Source organism: Anguilla anguilla, chromosome 1, assembly GCF_013347855.1.
Source record: "Anguilla anguilla isolate fAngAng1 chromosome 1, fAngAng1.pri, whole genome shotgun sequence".
Taxonomy (NCBI): Eukaryota; Metazoa; Chordata; class Actinopteri; order Anguilliformes; family Anguillidae; genus Anguilla; species Anguilla anguilla.
In genome coordinates, this window is record NC_049201.1 from 19,029,051 (window position 1) to 19,049,508 (window position 20,458).

Consider the following 20,458-nt stretch of genomic DNA (forward strand, 5'->3'; position numbering starts at 1 on the left):
GGGAAGGGGTGGTGGGCGGGGGGGAGGGGAGGGTTTGGGATGTGGGTTTGAAATCACTTGTGTTTCCCAAACTGCAGCCAACAATCCTCGCCCGTCGCTGGATCGGGGCCATCTCTGTGCCACCCTGGCACACACACGCCGGCGATGACATCACAGATGCACCTCAGAATGCGGAGCCCTTGATCTGACGTGAAAACCTCTGTTCTCCCTCATTCCCCCCTCTGTCCCCCCCCCCCCCTTGTTCGTTGCGAAGGCTTAGCGCGATCGCTAAGATCTGCACGCTAAGCGAATCGCTTCGCCGTGCCGTGTCTGTGCTGAGATGTTACACGACAACACCCCCAGCGGAGAAATGTAAGAGCGACCGACGGGATGAAACCTGACGGAGAGGAAGATGGACGGGGCCGCCTTACCTTCCTTCAGCATCCCCACTTTCAGACACTTCATGAAGCGGCAGGCCTGACAGGACTTGCGTCTCCGTTTCGTGATCTCGCACTCGTTCGTGGCCGGACAGCTGTACTCGATGTTACCTGAGGAGAACAACAAGGGGACGCGGGTGAAGCCACAGGCATCCTGGTCCACGTGTAACGGAAACGCCTGGTAATGAACCACATTAATCTATCAGGATCATTGCAATTGAACTGTCTTCACTACTCAAGATACTATGACACTATGATAATAATTTTCCTATGGGGAAAAACAGACATTTTAACCAAGCAAAAAATGGATAAGAATCACTAAATGAAAGAGAAATAATAGTTAAGGTTGAGATAAATTTAACAGATAAATAGATAAATAAGATTTTAATTTTTGCACAGGTCCATTTTGCCTGTCTTAGTTGTCTTTTATAAAACAGACCAAAACCAATTCACCATCAGGGTTCAGGGACATATGTGAAATCCATGTGTGAAGATTATGTTGAACAAAAAGATCTGATTCAATGTACTCCTGTGCAACATCCACTCTCCTCTCATTAGCTACATGTGCACATAGTGTACAGACACAAAATTATCAACAGGACCGCTCTGAACTGATTTTCGCAATAGGATATTTTACCATTAATGAAAACATCCCTGACTAAAGTGCAGATTGAAAGAACAGCATGAAATGAGAAAGAGCAGGCATGCTGTGTTGGGGAGGACGCCCCTCTCGAACCCGATGCAGCCTGTGGGTGAGCAGTGGGGTCAGACCAGTCTTTCATAATATTACTGAGGCACATTATCCCCTTCGGGGAGAGGAAATGAGTGTGCACACATATATACGATTCACAGGTGTATTTAGTCTGTAGATGTAATGCACAGCTGTAGTGTGATGTGTGACTCAGTTTCCTTAAGTAGTGCATCCTCAGGAAAAAGGAGAGTGCTTACAACATCCTGGATGTGAAGACTACCATTCCAAAGATGATCCATCTTATGAAGCAAATTCATTTTCCCATGTCCCTCCACCACAGACTCTGTACATACGTGCAACTGAATTCCAAGGAGCGAGAGTAAATTCTGCATGTACACAGTGTGTGAGCACACCCTATGTGGAAGCCAGTTCCACTTTGCCCAGCAGGCTCTCCAGTAGAGGAGAATGGCTGGCTGTGAATGCATGTGCTTGTCTGCATTGATTACAGCCAATATTGCACATCGTCCCTGACAAACTAAGCAAACCTGGCTAAATTATTAAATCCCTGAGTAAAACTAAATTAAATGCAACTGATATCATTACAGTACATTCCACTTATTTCACAAACACTCTTATCCAGGTGTCTAATATAATAATAATAATAATAATAATAATAATAATAATCATCATCATCATCATCATCATCATCATCATCATCATCATCATCATCATTTATGATATCTACATTTTAATTGATATAATTTAAAATGAAACTTAAAACAAAATGTTATATTTTTGATGTGCTCAGTACACCTTGGTACACTGGAGTACACCAGTATTCTTCAATATAGTTCAGAACTCAACAGTCCAAATGGGGTACAGTCTGAAGGTGTTTTCTCAAAATCTATTTCTTTATTAATTTCAGTACCAACTCATTGTCCCCTCTTCATGGTTTTATGCCTCATTGGGTAATTTTGGTTAATTTGGGGTTATTTTCAGCTTTCTTATTGTAAAACGATGTTTGCACCTTTTTGCATCATTGTATCATGGCAATAATCTTTTAACTGTATTTTCAATATTTGTATCATTATTTTGAGATGTTTTTTTTACAGTCAGAAGCAAGGAACTCATCTGCAGTGAGGGGCACTACAATAAATAAAATATGATTCCCAGACTGAGAAATGTCAGAAATCATGAGCAAAGCAGGTGGTTATTGGGACACACAACGAATCACCAGGACTAGAACTGAATGAAAAGTGCGGTCATTAAAAACAGCGTCGTTTTTGCCATGCCTGAAAACTGAACCCCTCTCTGCTGCCTTCCCAGATTAGCAGAAGCCTGAGTGTTTGAGAGAAACTCAGCACAGAGTGAGCTCACATGTGTTTGTGCCCCCTGCTCTGGTTCAGATGCAGTCCAGGTGAACCGGGCTCTTTCCGCGGGTACGACCGTGAATGCACAAGATGGCCACGGTTGACATTGACAGGTGTACGGGCACCTCCCCACGTAGGAATAAGACAACCCCCCCCCTTCAGCTGCCTGATGTCTTACACTCCCTGTCCTGTGATGCCAACTAACCCAAAGAACCTGACAGCAGATGGGACGGTTCAAATTTTCCACTAGTCTGTGTTGCAGTCTACTCCCCCCCACCCCCCCTTCATCCCCGCAACTCAATACATCTGTCCTCCAGAGACTGCCCGACCTCCGGGGAGGAGAGGAGGAGAGCAGGAGAGGAGGGGAGGAGGAGAGGAGGCCCTCCTGCTGCAGGACCTCCATGCAGATGCCACCCGGGCTCTCCGGCAAACTGGCCTCATTAATGCGTCCGGCGTCCCCCACCCACCGACCCAGCCCCCCGTTCCCTGCGATCAGAGGTTCCCCGTGCCCCCCCCCCCCCCCCCCCGGCCCCCCCTCGCTTGTTCGATAGCAGGGCAGGGAGTCGGCGCGAAGGCCCGGCCGCTTTACATAATGTTCCACCGGACCCAAACCTGGTGTTACCGCCGCCGCCGCTGTTGACTATTTACATACTGTGCGGCGGGGCCTGATGCATTATTCAGGTCCATTTCAAACTCCCGATTCCAGGACAGCACAATGGGACAGAATTCCTCCGCCACGCAATCTGACTTTAAAAAGGAAAAAAAGAGCCCCCTTTTCCACTGTCTGCGAGAGCAACAATAGAGAGGAGGCTTTATATTGGAGTGCTCTCTCCTCCTGCCCGTGTGTACTTTTTACTGTATTCAAGCATTTCAATTAGGAGCACTTAGGAATAATGACAGCTCCAGGACAGGCTAGCATTCTGAATCCTGAAAAAGTCCCGTGTGATCTGCCATGTTTACAGGCTAAGAACGGAAGGCCCCCTGGCTCCCAAGTGCTCAAACTGTTACGTGTGTGCTCCTCACCACTGTTTATGTTTCTGTTGAAGTGCAATAGAAAGCGGCCTGAATTCATTTACATACGCACTAGACTATGCCTATTAACGTCCACGCGCTGCCCTACATACATCCAGCGCCGCGCATGTAAATCGCCCCACACTGTAGCAGGACCGAGTCTCTCTGCTCCACTTGCCCAGGTGGGCTTTCTTGCCCGATGGACAGAGAACAACAAGTTCTCTGAGATCCACCCCTCAGTTCCTTGACACCCAGGACACACGCTCTTCTCTGCAGGACTGGCACATGCAGTGAGCTTGATGAATTATGTGCTACCGTTTTAGCTCTTTTTTTCATTATCAAGATGACCTGTAAATGTGTACTTCCGTTATAATAAATATCCCTGTTTTTATTTGAGTCTGATGTCACTGGGCTGGTGTCCAGAAACTGCCACGGTAAAGACAAAAATAATGAACAGGAGCTTGAGAGAATGAAATTAAAACTCTTGCTGGGAAGACAGAACACTTCAATTTAGATGTACTATTAAATCAATCACAATCCTCTTCTCCTTTACTGTACAGCCATTCAAACAGGAAATCTCATCTGGGCACGGCAGAACAGTCAAATTCGAGAACATCGGGATTGATTCCAACCAGTACCGGGCTGGCATTCCACTCAAACATGGCCTGTTCGGTGTTTTGAGAAAAGAAGGCACCATAAAATGCTTCCCTCCAACCCTTCTCTGCTCATTACCGACTGCTGAAATTATGTTAATATTATTGCACAGATCAAGTGGAGGGTCCCCAGATATATTAAATAATTAGAAATTCCTCCTATATCGGGGCGATAAATCATTATGCTAATTTCCACAGTCCTCTTTGGAATAGGAGTAAATAAAGGTGTGAAAAAAGCAATGATGAACCCCGATTGCCTCCTTCCTGTTTCCCCGCTTCGTTATTGCAGCAGCAGATGACTGTAATTAGCCCTGTTTCCTTTCCGTTCTCTTCCAGTCAGAACACTTCTCTGCAAAGCCCATCAGTTGCGGCGATGCTTTTCAAATAACTGTTGTTACCGCGTTTTCAAAACTTTGTCCCAACGTTGCAGGCAGATAATATACAGAGAAGGGAGCCCACCCCCCACCGTTCCACACTGTCGGAAAAAGGGGTACAGTAAAGGCTCCGTTTTTGTTCTCTAAGGTACAATTCCAGTTAATGTTCCCTTACTGGGTAAAATCAAATACTAATCTGAAAAAGTAAAGGTTACAATGGGCATACCTTTGAGGGTACTGCCCCAGTGACAAGCCATTGTACCTTTAAAGGTCCAATTTTTGCACATTTTTTCTTACTGTGTAGAATGTGGGAAAATTGTGGTTTAGTTCACGGGACATGATAATATTCAATCTGATCTTCGGGGTGACATAAAATCAAATGAAATTGCAGTGTAGGTAAATGTGTATGACATTCTAACTGTCTGCGAGACAAACACAGTACTGCAGCTGACCCTGGATGTTCTCCCTGCCGCTTTGGGTTACAGGAGGTTTTTTCACTTCCCCCCGGCGTCCTGCTGAGCAGAACACGTGCATGGAGGTACACCTGAAAACCTGCAGACAGCTCTCTGCCTCTATCTCTGTCCCCCTCTCTCCCTCTCTCTTTCTCTGTCTCTATCTCTGTCTCCCTCTCTCTTCCTCTGTCTCTATCTCTGTCTCCCTCTCTCTTCCTCTGTCTCTATCTCTGTCTCCCTCTCTCTTTCTCTGTCTCTATCTCTGTCTCTCTCTCCTTCTCTCCCTCTCTCTGTCTCTATCTCTGTCTCCCTCTCTCTTTCTCTGTCTCTATCTCTGTCTCCCTCTCTCCCTCTCTCTTTCTCTGTCTCTATCTCTGTCTCCCTCTCTCCCTCTCTCTTTCTCTGTCTCTATCTCTGTCTCCCTCTCTCTTTCTCTGTCTCTATCTCTGTCCCCCTCTCTCCCTCTCTCTTTCTCTGTCTCTATCTCTGTCTCCCTCTCTCCCTCTCTCTTTCTCTGTCTCTATCTCTGTCTCTGCCTCTGTCTGCATCTGTCTCTCTGTCTCTCTGTCTTTCTGTCTGTTTCTGTCTCTGTCTCTATCTCTGTCTCCCTCTCTCCCTCTCTCTTTCTCTGTCTCTATCTCTGTCTCCCTCTCTCCCTCTCTCTTTCTCTGTCTCTCTCTGTCTCTCTCTGTCTCTTTGTCTCTCTGTCTTTCTGTCTGTCTCTCTCTCTGACTCTCTCTCTCTCACACACACGCACGCACGCACGCACACACACACACACACAAGCACACACAGACACACACACACTCACACACACACACACACACACACACACACACACAAGCACACACACACACAGCACCCGGGAGCAGGTCGGCCTGGCATCAGTGCCGCTCTATTTCGGGTGGGACTCTGAAGCGGCCGCCGGTCTGATGACGAGCCGGAGAGGTCCTCCATAACGCGCACGCCGCGGCCGCGAGTGCCACTTATCTCTGCCGCCAATCAAAAGACCAACTCTCCGCCTCACCTTTCAGAGAACCGCAGCCATGATTTCACTAAAGATTACAGTAATAACGCTGACGCACGACCGGATGAATTTGGTTCCGAGCTCTTTTTCTGATTTCTTGCTTAAAAGGCGATGTCGTATTTGCCTGGCTTTATACGCTGTAACTTAATTTTAAATATTCGCAGCGCGCGGCATACATTACCGCTTCGCTGGGACGCGTTCCGCGCCGCGCGACTGAAAGCGGGTCCTAAAAGCATCGTGTCATGATGTTGACACGTTTCGAAATCCGGTCGCATGTGAGGACCACACGCGCCCACTTATCTGTCCCTTCCATTAAAGGGAGGGCTAATGCGTCGTGTCCAAAAACACAATACCAGGTTTACCCGATGGCTATTTTATTACGGCAATACGAGAATTAAGGAGGGGAGGACGAAGGGAAAAAAAGATTTTCTTCTTGATATTTATTTATCTGTCTCAATTTATTTTATGGCTTTTCAGGACCCATGCCAGGGAAGTGAGGGAGTCTGTACTTGTAAGTAAATTACAGCAAAACGACAGGTATTCCTCATCAAAATCTAAACTGACTTTTACAGGCTTACTGTCAGGCTCTATTACTTCAGATGAAAAAAAGACTGGTGGGGGGTTTGGTTGGTTTTCAGGCAATTTTGCACCTGGGTTCAAAATGGGGGTACAATAGAACTCAATAAGAGATTTATGTTTGTGATTGGCGGGGCAGAAGAGGTTGCCGGATGGGTGCGTGATTGGGGAGAAATGAGAGCAGGGGTGTTTCTACGATGGATGGTGATCCAGGATGACGTTAATTTGGGCCTCGGCTTGACTAATGTAACTATCTCTATGTGTAAGTTCAGGCCAAGGGGCTTTTGGTTGGATGAATAGGTGACAGAAGATGGATCTATCGTTTCCTTTGTTGAAAAGTGACATTGGCTCTTTTTTTATCCACCCAGCATTAGGTGGCTAAAGAGAGAGAAAAAAAAGGGAGAGAGAGATTGAGAGCAGCCTGAGTGAGAGTATATGCTTTGGCAATAGGAGTAAATTGAAATCTTGAAAATATGCCTGGTATTGATTCTGTCTTTCATTCATTCATCCATTTTAACGGAGGTGTTGCTTTCACTGCTACATTTTATCCTCTCTGACGTAGAAAGTATTTCTACATCTAGTGGTCATATATTATATAGCCTTATAAATTTGCTAACCCAGTGGTCTAAAACTTAAATTCAATCATGTCTTCTTCTACCGCATGTTTTTGATTAATAAACAGTTCAGATGTGCAGGTGTTTGTATGTGTTCTAGTAAGTCTGGAGCGTAGACTTTAATAAGGAGCTTAAACTTACTACAAACATCCCATTTTATCTACGTTGTGCCTATAAGACATTAATATAACATTTACGTTCGACTTGAAACATTATCTAATGCTGCAGATAAAGGTGAAGAAAGATGGTCATGAGCTTGTTTTCGGCATACTCTGATAAAATGTTTATTAGTAGTGCTCTAACTATATTTGTTCAGATTCATTTCATTTTTAAAAAGGCCATCAGCTCAGCTGTGTTTCTGTAGCTGACTATAGCAATCCACCACAGGGTAAAATTATGCGCAAAGCGGTTGAATAAATCCCTAACAATTCCTGTGGAGAAAACTGCAGTGACAGGGGCAGGATTACCAGGAAGCATCTGATGGTAAAAAAGCCCTTTTCACACAAGAGGTTCATCCCAACTAACTGATTCTAATTAAGTGGCAAATTAAAAGCAACCTTTTTTTGCTTTGCTCTCATTAAGGACGCCATCTTGCATTTACAACCCTTGTCAGTCTCATTATTTACTTTATTAATCAGGTCTTGTCTTCCCTCTTCTTCAAGGGCTGTTTTCCTGGCTATTTACTCATGGCTTCCATCTCTCTCTTCCCCCCCTCCCCCACCCCCCACCCCACCCCTTTACACTGGCGCTCACATCCCAAAAAACTCTCTGCGTTCTCCTCCCTCTTCCGGCTGGGACCCAGTTCTGATTATTATTCCATTAAGTGTTCTCCTTTGAAAGACCAGCCGGGTCCCTCTCCAATCTAAAGAAGTCCTCTGGTTTTTTTTCCTCCCTTCCCTGAAATTACCCGGCGACGCGTGCCTGAGTTTCTAATTGGCATCCCTCTCCCTGGAGACGGCCCCCTCCCTTCTTTCTAATGAAAAGCCTCGGCCTTAATTACACTTTCCAAACGCTGATTGTTATTGACAAAACTCCTGTGGCTCGGACAAACGACGCTAGATTAGCTCCATTACAGGCAGCCCTCCAAGAAGGAAAAAAGAGAGGGATTGGAAATTGACAATGCAAAGTGAGGAAAAAAAGAGAACTCCTTCAATTTTCCTTTCATATGCCTCCCTCTCTTAATTGTTCGGCCGCTCGCTCCACTTAAGACATCTCTTTCTTTTCGGTTCCCCCCCATTATTTTGCTGTGATACCCTGCGCCCTCCCCCCCCTCCCCCCCCCACGCCGCAGCACGGGGAACAAAAGCCTCGCCATAAATATATGACTTGAGGGAAAGTGTTCATCTTTTGTCAATACGTGGGGTTGTTGGTGGCAGTAGGCGCCGAGGGTAAACAGCGGGATTTGGGCTAATGCCTTTGTTTGCCTGCGAATGGTACACAGCCTGTTTAAAGCTGGTGAGGCTGGGGGGGGTGGGGGGGGGTCCAAAATCAACACCTGCAGCTCGGGCTCTGCCCCAAAGCACTGCACGACAGGGTTAAATCACATTTTGTATGCTTTTTAACTGTTTCAAATATGAAACATCAGCGCTAGGCAGTGTGTTTAGGAGCACTTTACTGTGTGTAGATATATTTAAAGTAAGGCCTTTTCCCTGGAAAACCAGAAAAATCTAAACTTAATCTTCGGGAAAATTTTGAACAGCATTAGTGTATGAAATGTATTGCTTAAAATAATTTGCTTAAAAACTATATATTTTTTTCTTTTGTTTTTCATTCTCTAATGGGACAATTGAAAGCATCATAAGACATACTCTGAAATGTACAGTTGATCGCTGATTTTTTGGTTGATTTTTGGTTTTAGCTTGTCAAAGTAGTCAAGTCTTGCAAACAGAAATGTATCTGACTTGCGGTGATCGTCCCTGCGCAATAATATTTCTCTTTAGATTAATCAGGGACATAAACATGCCACTACATGCAACCCTGCAACAAAAATCGCAAAACACACAACCCACTACACACGTTCAATTCCCACAACACCAGGATAGACTATTTCAACCTCAATCTGCACAGGGGCCAGTTGATGATGTCATCACCAGCAGAAGGAGTGCCAATGAGCTGCTTTCCTGGAAAGCTGAAGGGTCAGCGGTAAGCACGTTTGAGGGCTGCTCCCACTTTCCATTCTCAGCATGCACCCAGGAAGATATTATATGTGGTGCTTTATTTTGCCCATACGTATTTGCCCAAATGTGATTATGAGGTACAGTAATAGTCGATCCTATTGGTTCTATTGCTTTTAAAACTAATCTATGCCTGTAGCTTTAAAAAAAATGTAAAAAAAAACTACTATTAAAGAAAAAACCACTAGAGAGTAAAGTTTCCTTTGACAGATGGGGGGAGGGGATGTGCTTATGCGGGGGGAGGGAGGGAAGTACCTTGTATCGTCCTTTTAAAAAAGGCTTTGCACGCCTCGCAGGAGGCAACGCCATAGTGATACCCCGACGCAATATCTCCACAGACCAGACACAGCCTCTTGGGGATGGAGTTCAACATGTATTCGCACTTAATGGGAGAGTCCTCCATGATGGTGCTGGAGCAGTCGTCGTAGCGCTTGCGACAGGCCCCGCCCCCCATCCCGCCCGGCGTGAACATGGGCGGCGAGTCCAGGCCGTTGGAGTGGCTGTTCATGGTGCTGACATAGCCGCCGCTGGCGTCCGAGTTGCCGCTGGGGCTGTGGTGGCTGACCGTGTCGATGACCGAGGAAGGGCTGGACGGCTCCGTCTTGATGTAGCTCCCGCAGCTGGAGGGCAGGTGCCGGTCATCAGCGGCCATTCTATTCAGCAGCCTGGGCAGGGAGAGGAGGGGGACAGAGGGGGGGAGGGGAGAGGAGAGGGTGGGACAAGCGTCAAAGAGAAGCCGGTGACACTACGCACTGTGAAACTGGACACTGAGTTAAAGCATTCGCTCAACTGCCAATCACCAATTGGCAACCGTTGGATGGATCCACTGCCTAGCCGTGACCCGCCTGCCAATCACGGAATACACTCAGGCGGCCAGCCGAAGCATAATAACCTGCATCACCTGGGCTTGACTATACCCATGAGTCATCCTGAGGTCTGGTCATGACTACCACTGACCTGCTTCCGTTGAATGGTCTGTAATTTTGTAGCACTCTGAAACATTCTGAAGCCAGAGAAACACAGGAGTGCTCATCCTTCTGATAATTTCAACAGCTTTCAATTTCACCACCTTTCAATTTTACATATGTTACATGTATTTTACATATTTTACATATGTTTTATATTTCAGAATTAAATTATGTAGCCCAATTTATTAAACCCGATTCTTGGAATTAATGTGTTGGAAATTTGCCTCATTACTTAAACTACGGTAAGGCAATTGGTCAAGAAATTTCTCTGCTATTGTTTGAATTCGTTAAAGCATTTTATTCGACATCTTTCATGTCAAGTAGCCAAACGGCTACGTGCCGCTAATTCCGCAGACTCTCTGACTGTGAACTCGCTTCAGGTGCGTCTGACACAGGTTTTCCCAGCGACGCGTTCACCGAAACGCCGCCTCGCTCTCTCTCTTCGCCCCCGTGCCTGGCGCCCGGCGTCTGCGCGGGCGAGCGAGCAGGCGAGCGGGGGAGAGTGGGCGGGCTGAGAGCGCCTCATTAGCGAGGCCCTTCACCGGCTGCGGGGGGGACGGCGGGGCGGCAAACACGGCGCCCGTTCCCCTCGTTAATAACACTTTGGGGCGGCCGCGGCGCGCGCCAGAGAGAGGCTCCCGCGGCCCACGTCCGCGCTTCAGAAAACGGAATATGCATTCGGCGCGGCCTCTCCGACTGCCGCCGCCGCTGCGGCGAAGGGGAGGGGAGGGGGGGCCGGGGGACGTGATGGAAGAATATTGACTTTTTGCCGCCTGGTTAATAACAGTGTGTGGAGTGCATCTGTCCTAATGCTACGCTGAGAGTGAAATAAAGTGCAGCTTCTGGTCATGGTATTGAGTGACTGCCATGTTCTTCTAAGTAACTTTCGGCCAGGGGAATTTTCCCCCTCACTTGTGTCACTGAAGAGCAGCTTTTTTCAAGGTCCTCCCTTTTATCTTCATTCATGTTTTTCTGACTGCTTCTCTTCGCTGCATAACAAGGGGCGAGAACAAGAATTTAAAATTCTATATCTCACTACGCGCTTATTTTTTGGTCGGTAAGCACAGGACACTCGGGTGATGGATAACACGTTTGTATTCCTAATGTCACATTTACAGGGTGACCCGCGGGGGTGGAGTCAAGGTCAGAACACCTCAGCACGGGGAGTCACTGACACAGGGTGAGAGGTCGGGAGGTGTTTGCCCACATTAATGAAATTGAGCCTCTCCCGCTCTATGCAAATTCAGAAACTAGGGGTGCGGTGAGTGACAGATAGACAGCGCAGGCACTGCGCTCTTCCTGGTTTGCATCCATCAGCAAACCGCGACGTGAAAAAAGCACTCGCCGTGCGTCAGCTTTCCTCCGGACCCCTGGCAGAAGGGCGAGCGAGACCGCTTCCCCCCCCTCGTTCTCCCGAACCTCGCCGCGCGGATAAACCGGCGCGGGTCTGTCTCCGGCTCGGGAGCGCCGCGGCAGGAAGAGGGGTCTCCGTCCTATTCCCCGCCGGCCCGCCGGCTTGCCGCTCTGGCTCTGATTTAATTGTGAGTGTGGGTGACGGCAGGGTTCAGGCCGGCAGGTCACCGGGCCAACCTTATTTTCTCACCCCTGCTTCCTTTAGCATCGGCGCCGGGGTCACCGTGTCACATTAAATCTCATTCCCGGGTCCCCCTCTCGCCCGTCATGTATATTCATAGGAGCTCCGAGTGCCCACCACCTCTGGAAATCCGCAAAAAGGTTAACTGCTAAAATAAATAATAAAAAAATGCCCCCTGTTAAAACCGCTGACCTTGTGGAATAAGCCGTATGGCTGAATACTCCATATTTTTTCTTTATTTTTATTTTGCCGGTGGAGCGCATACTCAAACACATAGCCGGTGTTATATTCAGGCCTTTAAAAGGAGGTGCACTTTCAGCCCGGGGACTGTTAAATTCAGCGCCTAATAACTTTCGCTAACATAAAACCCGTCAGCTTAAACACAAACACACAAAAAAAAACATACAAAGAACTAATACTAAAATTTGATCTGAAAATGACCTGCCATTTACATTTTTTTCTGTTGTATCTCCAAATATACTAAAAAAATACCTATTCTGAAAGTTAAATAAATAAATGATGCAAAAATCTAAATAGCAAAAGAAAAAAGTAACATGATATTTATAATTTGTCTTGAGAATTGAAATGACTATTTCCTTATTTAGCACATCTTGGGCGATTTCACACAATGCATGAGCTACAAATAGGCACTGTGCAAAATCAAAGAAATAAACCTGAAAATATTAAACTGTTCTATCTAATGCTAATGATTCCCTCCTGTGAAAGTGAGGGAGTATGTGCACTTGGTTTATTAAATGCTATTTGGGAAACGGCAGCACATTAGAGGGTGGCCCCATTTATTTTTTATTTCACAAATTCACAGGAAGCTTAACCTCAGCCCAAAGGTCACAGCCAGTGTGACACTTAGCATAATTGTACCCCAAAGCCAGGAATAAGCCTCTCTCTTAGTGTCTTAACCATTTCCCTTCCAGCTTCCTGAGTTCCTGCGCGACTATACATTTTCACAGCAGAACCCTTTTCATGTTTTATTATAAACAGTTTTGTTCAATGAACAATTCAGCTTTATAGTATACATTGATGTAATTCCAGGTTATGTCTACTATGCTACTGCTTCCAATGTATATTTTAAGACAGTTACACATAACCACGTACTCTACCTGTAACGTATAGTATAATAAAGTAACACTTATAATAAAAAAAACAAGACTGGGAGTTCTTTCTTGCTATTTGTGTGCAGACACCTGTGTGTATTCTTCCAGGACACTACAAAAACTTTGTTTGCTGAACCAAAAAAAAAAAGCAACCCCATAAGATCCACAGTGCTGCCTTTCCTCCCTGGTAAGTGTCCTTTAGATTCTGCTGCTTGGCTGCCTCAGACCACGCGCCAAAGACATATCTCTCTCTTTTTTTCCCCTCCTTCCTTTTGTTCCCTCAGTACCGATCAAGATTCATGCTGAGTGGTGGGTTATGTGCCCACAAAGCATAATGCACAGTTTAGTTTTAATCTGATTCCACCTGGCCCTCCAAACCACATCTTCCTCTCTAATATTATTCCGCTCCTGCTGCTGTGACCGAGATTAGCTGCCCTAATGATCTCCTAGCCCCCGCTCCCCCGCTTCCTCAGAGAGGGGATTGGGTACCGTGTGATTCTGTGTCTGAGCGCTTCCCCTCGCCCAGCAACATCGCTCCGAACACAGGCTGACACTAGCAGGGGGAGGAAGAAGCCGGGGAGCCTAATTGGTCCAATTTGTAACTTTTCTTCAGACTCTCCCACCCTATTGGTGGGCGATAATAGGCAGTTTCCTCAATGAGCCCGGCGAATCCGCCATCGGAGGGGCCGCGCTTCTCAAAATAGCAGCGTCCGCAGGGACCGCTCCGTCTACCTTGGTGGCTTTACTTCACGTTTAAAAAAATAAAAAAATAAAAAAGATTTAACAAATGGGCGAACAGCGCGTTTGGACAGCGCTGGCCCCTTCCGCACATTAGGAAAGGGGTCCCACAATAAGCCCAGACTGTGGGATCTCCAGCTCCGCAGCTGCTGGACGCATCCGGGAAAACTGAGTAGCGACGGTGGCGGCTGGTACCGAGTGGACTCTCTGCGGTGGATGTCCACAGGCAGGGGCCGCTATCAGATCCTGTGGCGGGGGGGTGGGGGACGAGGGGGGGACTGGTCTGGGCTCCCCAGGCGATGTCTCTGATAAGCCACTGGCCTCGGAGTCAGCAGACGAGGAACTCAATTAACTGGTGACAGGCTTCCTCTTCCCTTCAGCCACCGCGGCCCACGTGCCCCCGAGCGCGGGCTCTCTCTGGGGCGGCCCGAACGCCGGCCACTGGAACCGGCCGGGCCCCACCTCCTCCAACCGTGTCAACCGGGGCTAATTGAGGGAGACGGAAGGTGCCTCATTTGGAACTACGCCTCATCCCCAAAAATTAACACGCAGGCGAGCGCAGGCTGAGCGCAGGCTGAGTGAGCGCAGTGTCCCCCGGTACGGGTTCTGGCCCAGGCGCAGGGCGTCCGGCTACGTGCCGAGCCGGCGCACGTCTGGAGGGCCGCTCAAACAGAGCCGGCACTCTGGGGAAAGGGGAGCTGCCTCCCGGCCGGGACGCCGTGGGGCAAGTGAAAATGTGGGGGATGCCTCCACCCCTCCTTTACTGCTCTGGGTTAATAACCACCTGGGGAATTTCCTAGCCCCCGGCCCTTTGGCAGCGGTGAAGTGCATGTGTGTGTGTGTGTGTGCGTGTGTGTGTGTGCGTGTGTGTGTGTGTGTGTGTGTGTTTGTGTGTGTGAGAGAGAGAGAGAGAGAGAGAGAGTGGGGGTAAGGGCAGAGGGGAGAGTGTCCCAGTTTAATGATGTAAGGGAGGGGAACACTACAGAGAGAAGAGGCTCCCTGCACCCCTACCCCACCCTAACCCCCCTCCCTGCACTCCATCAGGACCCCTTTTAATCTTGCGCCGGGAGGACGCCCCTAATTCTGCTCTCCCCCATTTGTTAGTACGCCACTAAATACAGAGAAGCAAGGGGGACAGTGCAAACCTCTCTGTCACAGAGCACTCCATTCATGTGGCGCTGACAAGGATTTATGATGAAAAGATTTACAGCAGCAAACAAAAGAGAGGTAAAAGAGAGATGGATACACGGAAAGAGAGGGGGAGGGAGGGAGAGAGACTGGGAGACAGAGAGCAGGAGACAGAGCAGGAGAGAGAGAGAGGGGGAGAGGGGAGAGAGAGAGAGAAAGAGAGAGAAAGAGTGCACTGTTTATGCAAGCTCATGGGGAGAGCTTGGCCCCGGATCAATATGCCGGTTCGCCTGGAGATGGTGCAGGGTTACCACAGGGGGGACCTGGCTGCACCGGGCCTGGGCAATTAAGTTCTTCAGTCTCCAGCAAAGGATTAAATTTAGCTGCTCTCCAGCGACGTCACTGCGCGTCTTTATAAAGCCATGAGATCATTCACTGCTACAACATGAGCCTCGCGTTCCAACAGCCGGTGAGATAGTGCTGCCCGAGACGCAGATCGCATCTATCGATCGCCTCTTTCCTTCCTGTTTAAAGTAGAGAAAAAAACTGGCCTCTCACGGTCTAGGCATCCTGCAGCCACTGTGTTGCAGAGACCCCCTAAAAAGCTTACATTAGTTTGGGTTGGGTCCATATAATACTATTAAAGAAAACGCTCAGATTGGTGTGCTGATCCGTTTTTTTTTTTTTTTTTTTGCTTCCTAAACGACAGAGCGCTCCAGCAGTGAAACGGTTAACACGTCAGTCTGCCAAGCCGGAGTAGCACTCCCACTTGAATTGTGCGGCACATCATATGCAAAAAGTAGTTCATTCCTCGCTCAGCGTGCGGTAACACATGGGAGGTTTCCTTGTGTTACATTTAATGGAAACAATTTCCGATGGCGTGTCTATTTTGGGAGCCATACGACTTCCGCGATCTGCCAGGCATATATTCTTAAATTCAGACATTGCCCGAAACCAGGACCGCGACCGCGACCGCTGTGTGTTTTTTAGGAACGGCGGCGTCTCCCCTCCGTCTAAACACGGGACTCCTCGGAAGACCGCGCGGCCTCAGACCTCACGCTTTGCGGAGTGATTGTTCTCCCATGCAGAAAATGATACAAATTGAGCCGATGAACGCCTCCGGCAGACGTGAAGGTCATCAAGCTTTTCCACCACGGAGACCTGGCTTTGCAGCCGCAGAGTCTGCCCGATCCCGTGACAGGCGCGGGCACTGACACCGTGCCACCCAGGAGCTCGGGTCCTCGCGTTCCCGCTGCCGTCTTGCCTAGGCGCCTGACGGAAAATATGTTGGAACGTCACGTGCGGAAACTCGGAAAGAGGCGCCTTTTCCGAGAACGCCGCGTTGTTGCGACACACGTTCCCCCCCCCCGCCCCCCACCTCGGCTTAAACCTCCGCCTCCCTCCCTGCTCTTTCTGGCATTCCGCATAGCTCCAGAGGGCACGGAGGCCTTTCAATACTGTGAAACATTAATCTGCGGCCAGGAGCAGGAACGCACCGGCGTACGCTGGAGAAACGGGCACAGAGGCGCTGGCGCTGTGCGTGGAACGGCCGCGAAGCAAAGGTTGCTGGGAAGAGAGAGCGGTCGGAGGAGAGGCGTGCTTGAAGGGTTAAAGGCACCGGCCGCGCGCTCGGCATTGTATTTATCCGCGGGGAGAAATGTTATTGTAAAGGGTTAAGCCCATTGTATGAAGCGCAGTGTAAATCACAGGTTTAGACACACTCTGACTGAGAGAAGAGGGGGACAGAGGCAAGGAGCCATGCATGAAATTAGTTCATTAATCTTCCTCTGATAGGCTGTCCTTGTTTAGGGGAAACTCTACCTGCTTTAAACAAAGAGAGCCCATCCCGGCCGACTCATAAATTATACTCTTCATCAGCGGAAAAGCCCGGCCGAGGGGGCTGCCGCGCACAAAAAATTTACAGGAGGCAAAATTAGCGGCAAAAATGAAAAAGTATATCAGGTGTCCGAAACAATTAAACTGCAATCAAATGAATGAACGCACGCTCGCTCCTACACACAGCACAGCATTTCAAATTTAAATGAATCTGTATTGATCCATCTTTCAAGACTCAACTGGCCCTATGATATATATATATATACATTACGAAAGGAAAAATAGTTGAAGGTAAAATAAAAATTATGGAAGAAATGTTTTCTGAATCTCAGGGCTTCACAGTAAAATTGCCCATGTGTAAATTGTGAATAAATAATTCACAAGTGAAAAACAGCATTTTTTCATTGAAAAAAAATATCAATGCCTGTACGTAAATACTACGGTCGAAGGATTTGTCAAAAAAAATCAATTATTCGAATTGTTTACAAATGTAATATATCAATAAATACAAGAAGAAAAATTATTATTATTGTAATTGACAAAAAAAAGCATTTTCAGATAAGGCTCATTTTTTAATGTTGCCATATGTGGGACGGTTCAGTTATATCTCTTTTGAGTTACAATCTGTTTGGAAGTGGGCATCCATTTCCCGGTAAGCCTGACACATCACCGCTGTCGACAGGCGCTGATTGCCTCATGCACACAACTATGCCTGCTCTACCGGAAACATCAGACCCCATCTCCAATACATCTGGCCCTCGGACCCATTACACTGCCGCTTTTAAGGGGCATTACACACTACATATCATCCTCCAATGCCTCCATGATAACATTCGAGCAAATAAAAAGTCAACACAAAAGCTATGACAGCAAATTGACACTTACCTGTAATTTTCAATGCTGGGAACGTGTCAAAAAGGCATTAAGGTAAGAGGCGGTGTTTTTCCACAGCAAAAGAAATAAGAATTAAGAATTTCTTTATTTGTCCCGCTCTTAATGGAATGGGGGGCTCGGCCTGCTTTAAGTAAGGACCCCGGTGGGAACCTGCACTTTAATTGGTGTATAGGGTCCTGAGTAATTGACGCTGACCGGAAGGTACCTGGTCCCCCCCCCCCTCTCGCCTGCTCCAAAACGGTCCCCCTGCTTAGCCCTCCCGCCTGGACCCCCCTGTCCCCTCCCTCTCCCTCCTTTTCTTCCCCATAAATAGTGCTGTAATAAAAACTCTGGTGGGCCAGAGTGATTTATATGGTGGCCCAGCACCACGCTATTCAGGAATAATTAAACTGCGGGGAAATTGTCTGAATTAATGCTCTCCTTCAGGGGGGCAATCCTCACATACATCTCGCCACCCACTGCCTCAGACACGGGGACACAGCTCCACCTCACTGATGTCATTTCGGAGGAAAAACTCCACGCAATTTACTTAATTACCAAAACCCCAGTGCTGAAGCTCAGCACCCTCTGGGATTAAAAATCCCACAGTCAACCCCGCGCGTTCCCCGCGCATAAATACAAACACACATCGTGACGCGCGGACGAACCAACAAAGACGCTCGCGCTTACAAGCGCACGCGTGGACGCGCTTCGAACCGCGGCATATTTTAGCAGCTGCTTTTGCTTCTCTTGCTTAAATTCTTTTTCTTTTTTTTTTCCTCGAACATTGACATTTCTCCTCTAAAATGCAGATTTTAGTCAGAGAATGTACACCTGGGGAGTCAAAACATGACATTTTACCACATGCTCTACGCAACACTGATTCTCCCCAGCGGACGTTTGCAGGAGTTCTGGTGAAATGCTCTCCTGGTTGAAGCGTTCGCCCGTACATCTGCCTGATTTTCCGTGTTCCTGACATGACGTTCCTGATATGCAGGCAAAAACCTCTTTTTTTTTTTCCTACAGAGCAATGAATAAATATTTTCATTAGAATACAATTCGGTTTACTGAGAACAAGCCACTTGCCATTCAGAGGTCAGTTGCAGAAAGAGAGAGAGGGAGAGAGAAAGTAAAAATGGCGAGTGCAATGGCCTTTGATTTACGTGTTAAAGATAGCACCCTGACACCGAATTAATACACCAGAACTTTAATGGACATGATAACCTTCTCAAAAGACAAAAGGGGGAAAAAAACAACAAAACAATGGACAGCCTGGGCAGAGGAAGAGGGACAGCTGAAATCATGGCTACAGTGCATCACAACAAAAAACTATTGAGGTAAAATAAAGACTTACGTACAAACAAAAGAAGAAAGATTTCTAAGTTAAAATGCTCAAATTTCTAGGGACAAGTTTGAAACTTTTCACTGACAGCGTCAGGCAGGAAAGTGGTTTTCGATTGACAAATCAAAAGACGTCAACAAGTTTACTTGTTTACAGAACCTGGGGGAAAGATTAAGGAAACAAATAAATGAATACATAAATGTACTCCAGCGTTATGATCACTCTGGGCCCATAAAAGTAACTTGTGCGCATGAGAGGGAGAGGCAGAGCAATCAGTCAGAACTAGTCCCATGCCACAGACAGGGAGTGAGTGTTTGTGCCACACTTTCCCAAGGAGAGTATTAATAAAGTTTAAAAAAAAAAAAAAAAACCCTGCAGTCAGCAGACTCCCACGCACAACAGTTAGGGGTCTGGCATGGGTCAGTAAATTACTAAATACCTTTTACTACAGGTTGAATACATTTGTATTGCTTTATTCCTGCAACCGAAGCACTTTCGGGTCCTAGCGCGCTCCCAGGGTTTCCACCGGCGTCGCCCACGCGCCATCCGGCGCGCGCCAACCCAATGTCACCCTCGCGCACTTAACCGACTTCTACACCCGTGCCCCCACCCTCTTCCCCCCCTCCAGTATCCTCCTTCATAATCAAACCGCCAACAATGTCAGCCACGCCATCATCCAGCATGAAAAAAAGATTTGGGGGAGTGGGAAGGGGGGGTGGGGGGGATGGGTGGGATGGTTAGGGGGGTGGTTACAAACAAACAATTTTTAATTTAGAAGCGGAGGATGGCTTCTGAGGGTCAGCTGGTTGAGTCGAACACACGGCGTACTTGGTTAAGCTGTCAGTAGGAATCAGGGCTACTATTGTGACGGACAGTTTCGATATTGATTTCATAAATAAACAGAGCTAACCATCGATCCTAATGTTATTTTGCATTTCAATTACTGCTCAGAAACATAACCTTCAAACGACTGGGCGCTCAATACCAATAACATTCACTGATAAACGCCTGCGTGCCCGCCCAGCACACGTCACCTGTTTTTTGAACGTGCAAATTAGCAGACTTTGCATTTTCCCTCTCTCTATTACGTTTAATTGCGGGGTACACGGAAGAATGAAAAAAAAAGGCGGCTCGAATATTTGCCATTGTGTTGGAGGGAGTGACCACAAGGCGGATGCAAACACGGACCGAGAGTGATGCGGGGAAACGCAGACAGCGCCGAAGAACGATTTTAAAAGCCCTGAAATAATAGCTACGGCGTAATAAATAACGGCAACGCTCAAAGCATCTGATATCAACACCGAACCGAAAGAAAAAAATAAAATTACACTAACATTATATGGTTCTATTACAGCAGGGGCTCTTGAGTGGACAAAAACACATTCTTTATATCCGGGTGTCACTGATTCCAAATAATCCTTATCTGAAGAGTAGGAGGGGAGTTGCCATAAATGGATTATGATTCAGTTATAACTAATCTATTACTGTCACAAAATACTCCCCTGGAGTG

The 20,458-nt window shown here is 47.4% G+C and overlaps 1 protein-coding gene across 7 annotated transcripts in view; it reads right to left on the reverse strand.

The window, feature by feature from the left end:
* esrrb (estrogen-related receptor beta) overlaps window positions 1-20,458 on the reverse strand; it is a 72,369-nt gene that overhangs the window by 37,456 nt on the left and 14,455 nt on the right. For all 7 annotated transcript variants that reach the window (XM_035395644.1, XM_035395627.1, XM_035395608.1 and 4 more), the window contains 2 exons: window positions 9,613-10,022; window positions 411-527 (listed from right to left, as the gene is read on the reverse strand). In XM_035395644.1, coding sequence (XP_035251535.1) covers window positions 411-527; window positions 9,613-10,009 — 514 coding nt within the window. In that variant the 5' untranslated portion in view covers window positions 10,010-10,022. The remainder of the gene's footprint in view (window positions 1-410; window positions 528-9,612; window positions 10,023-20,458) is intronic.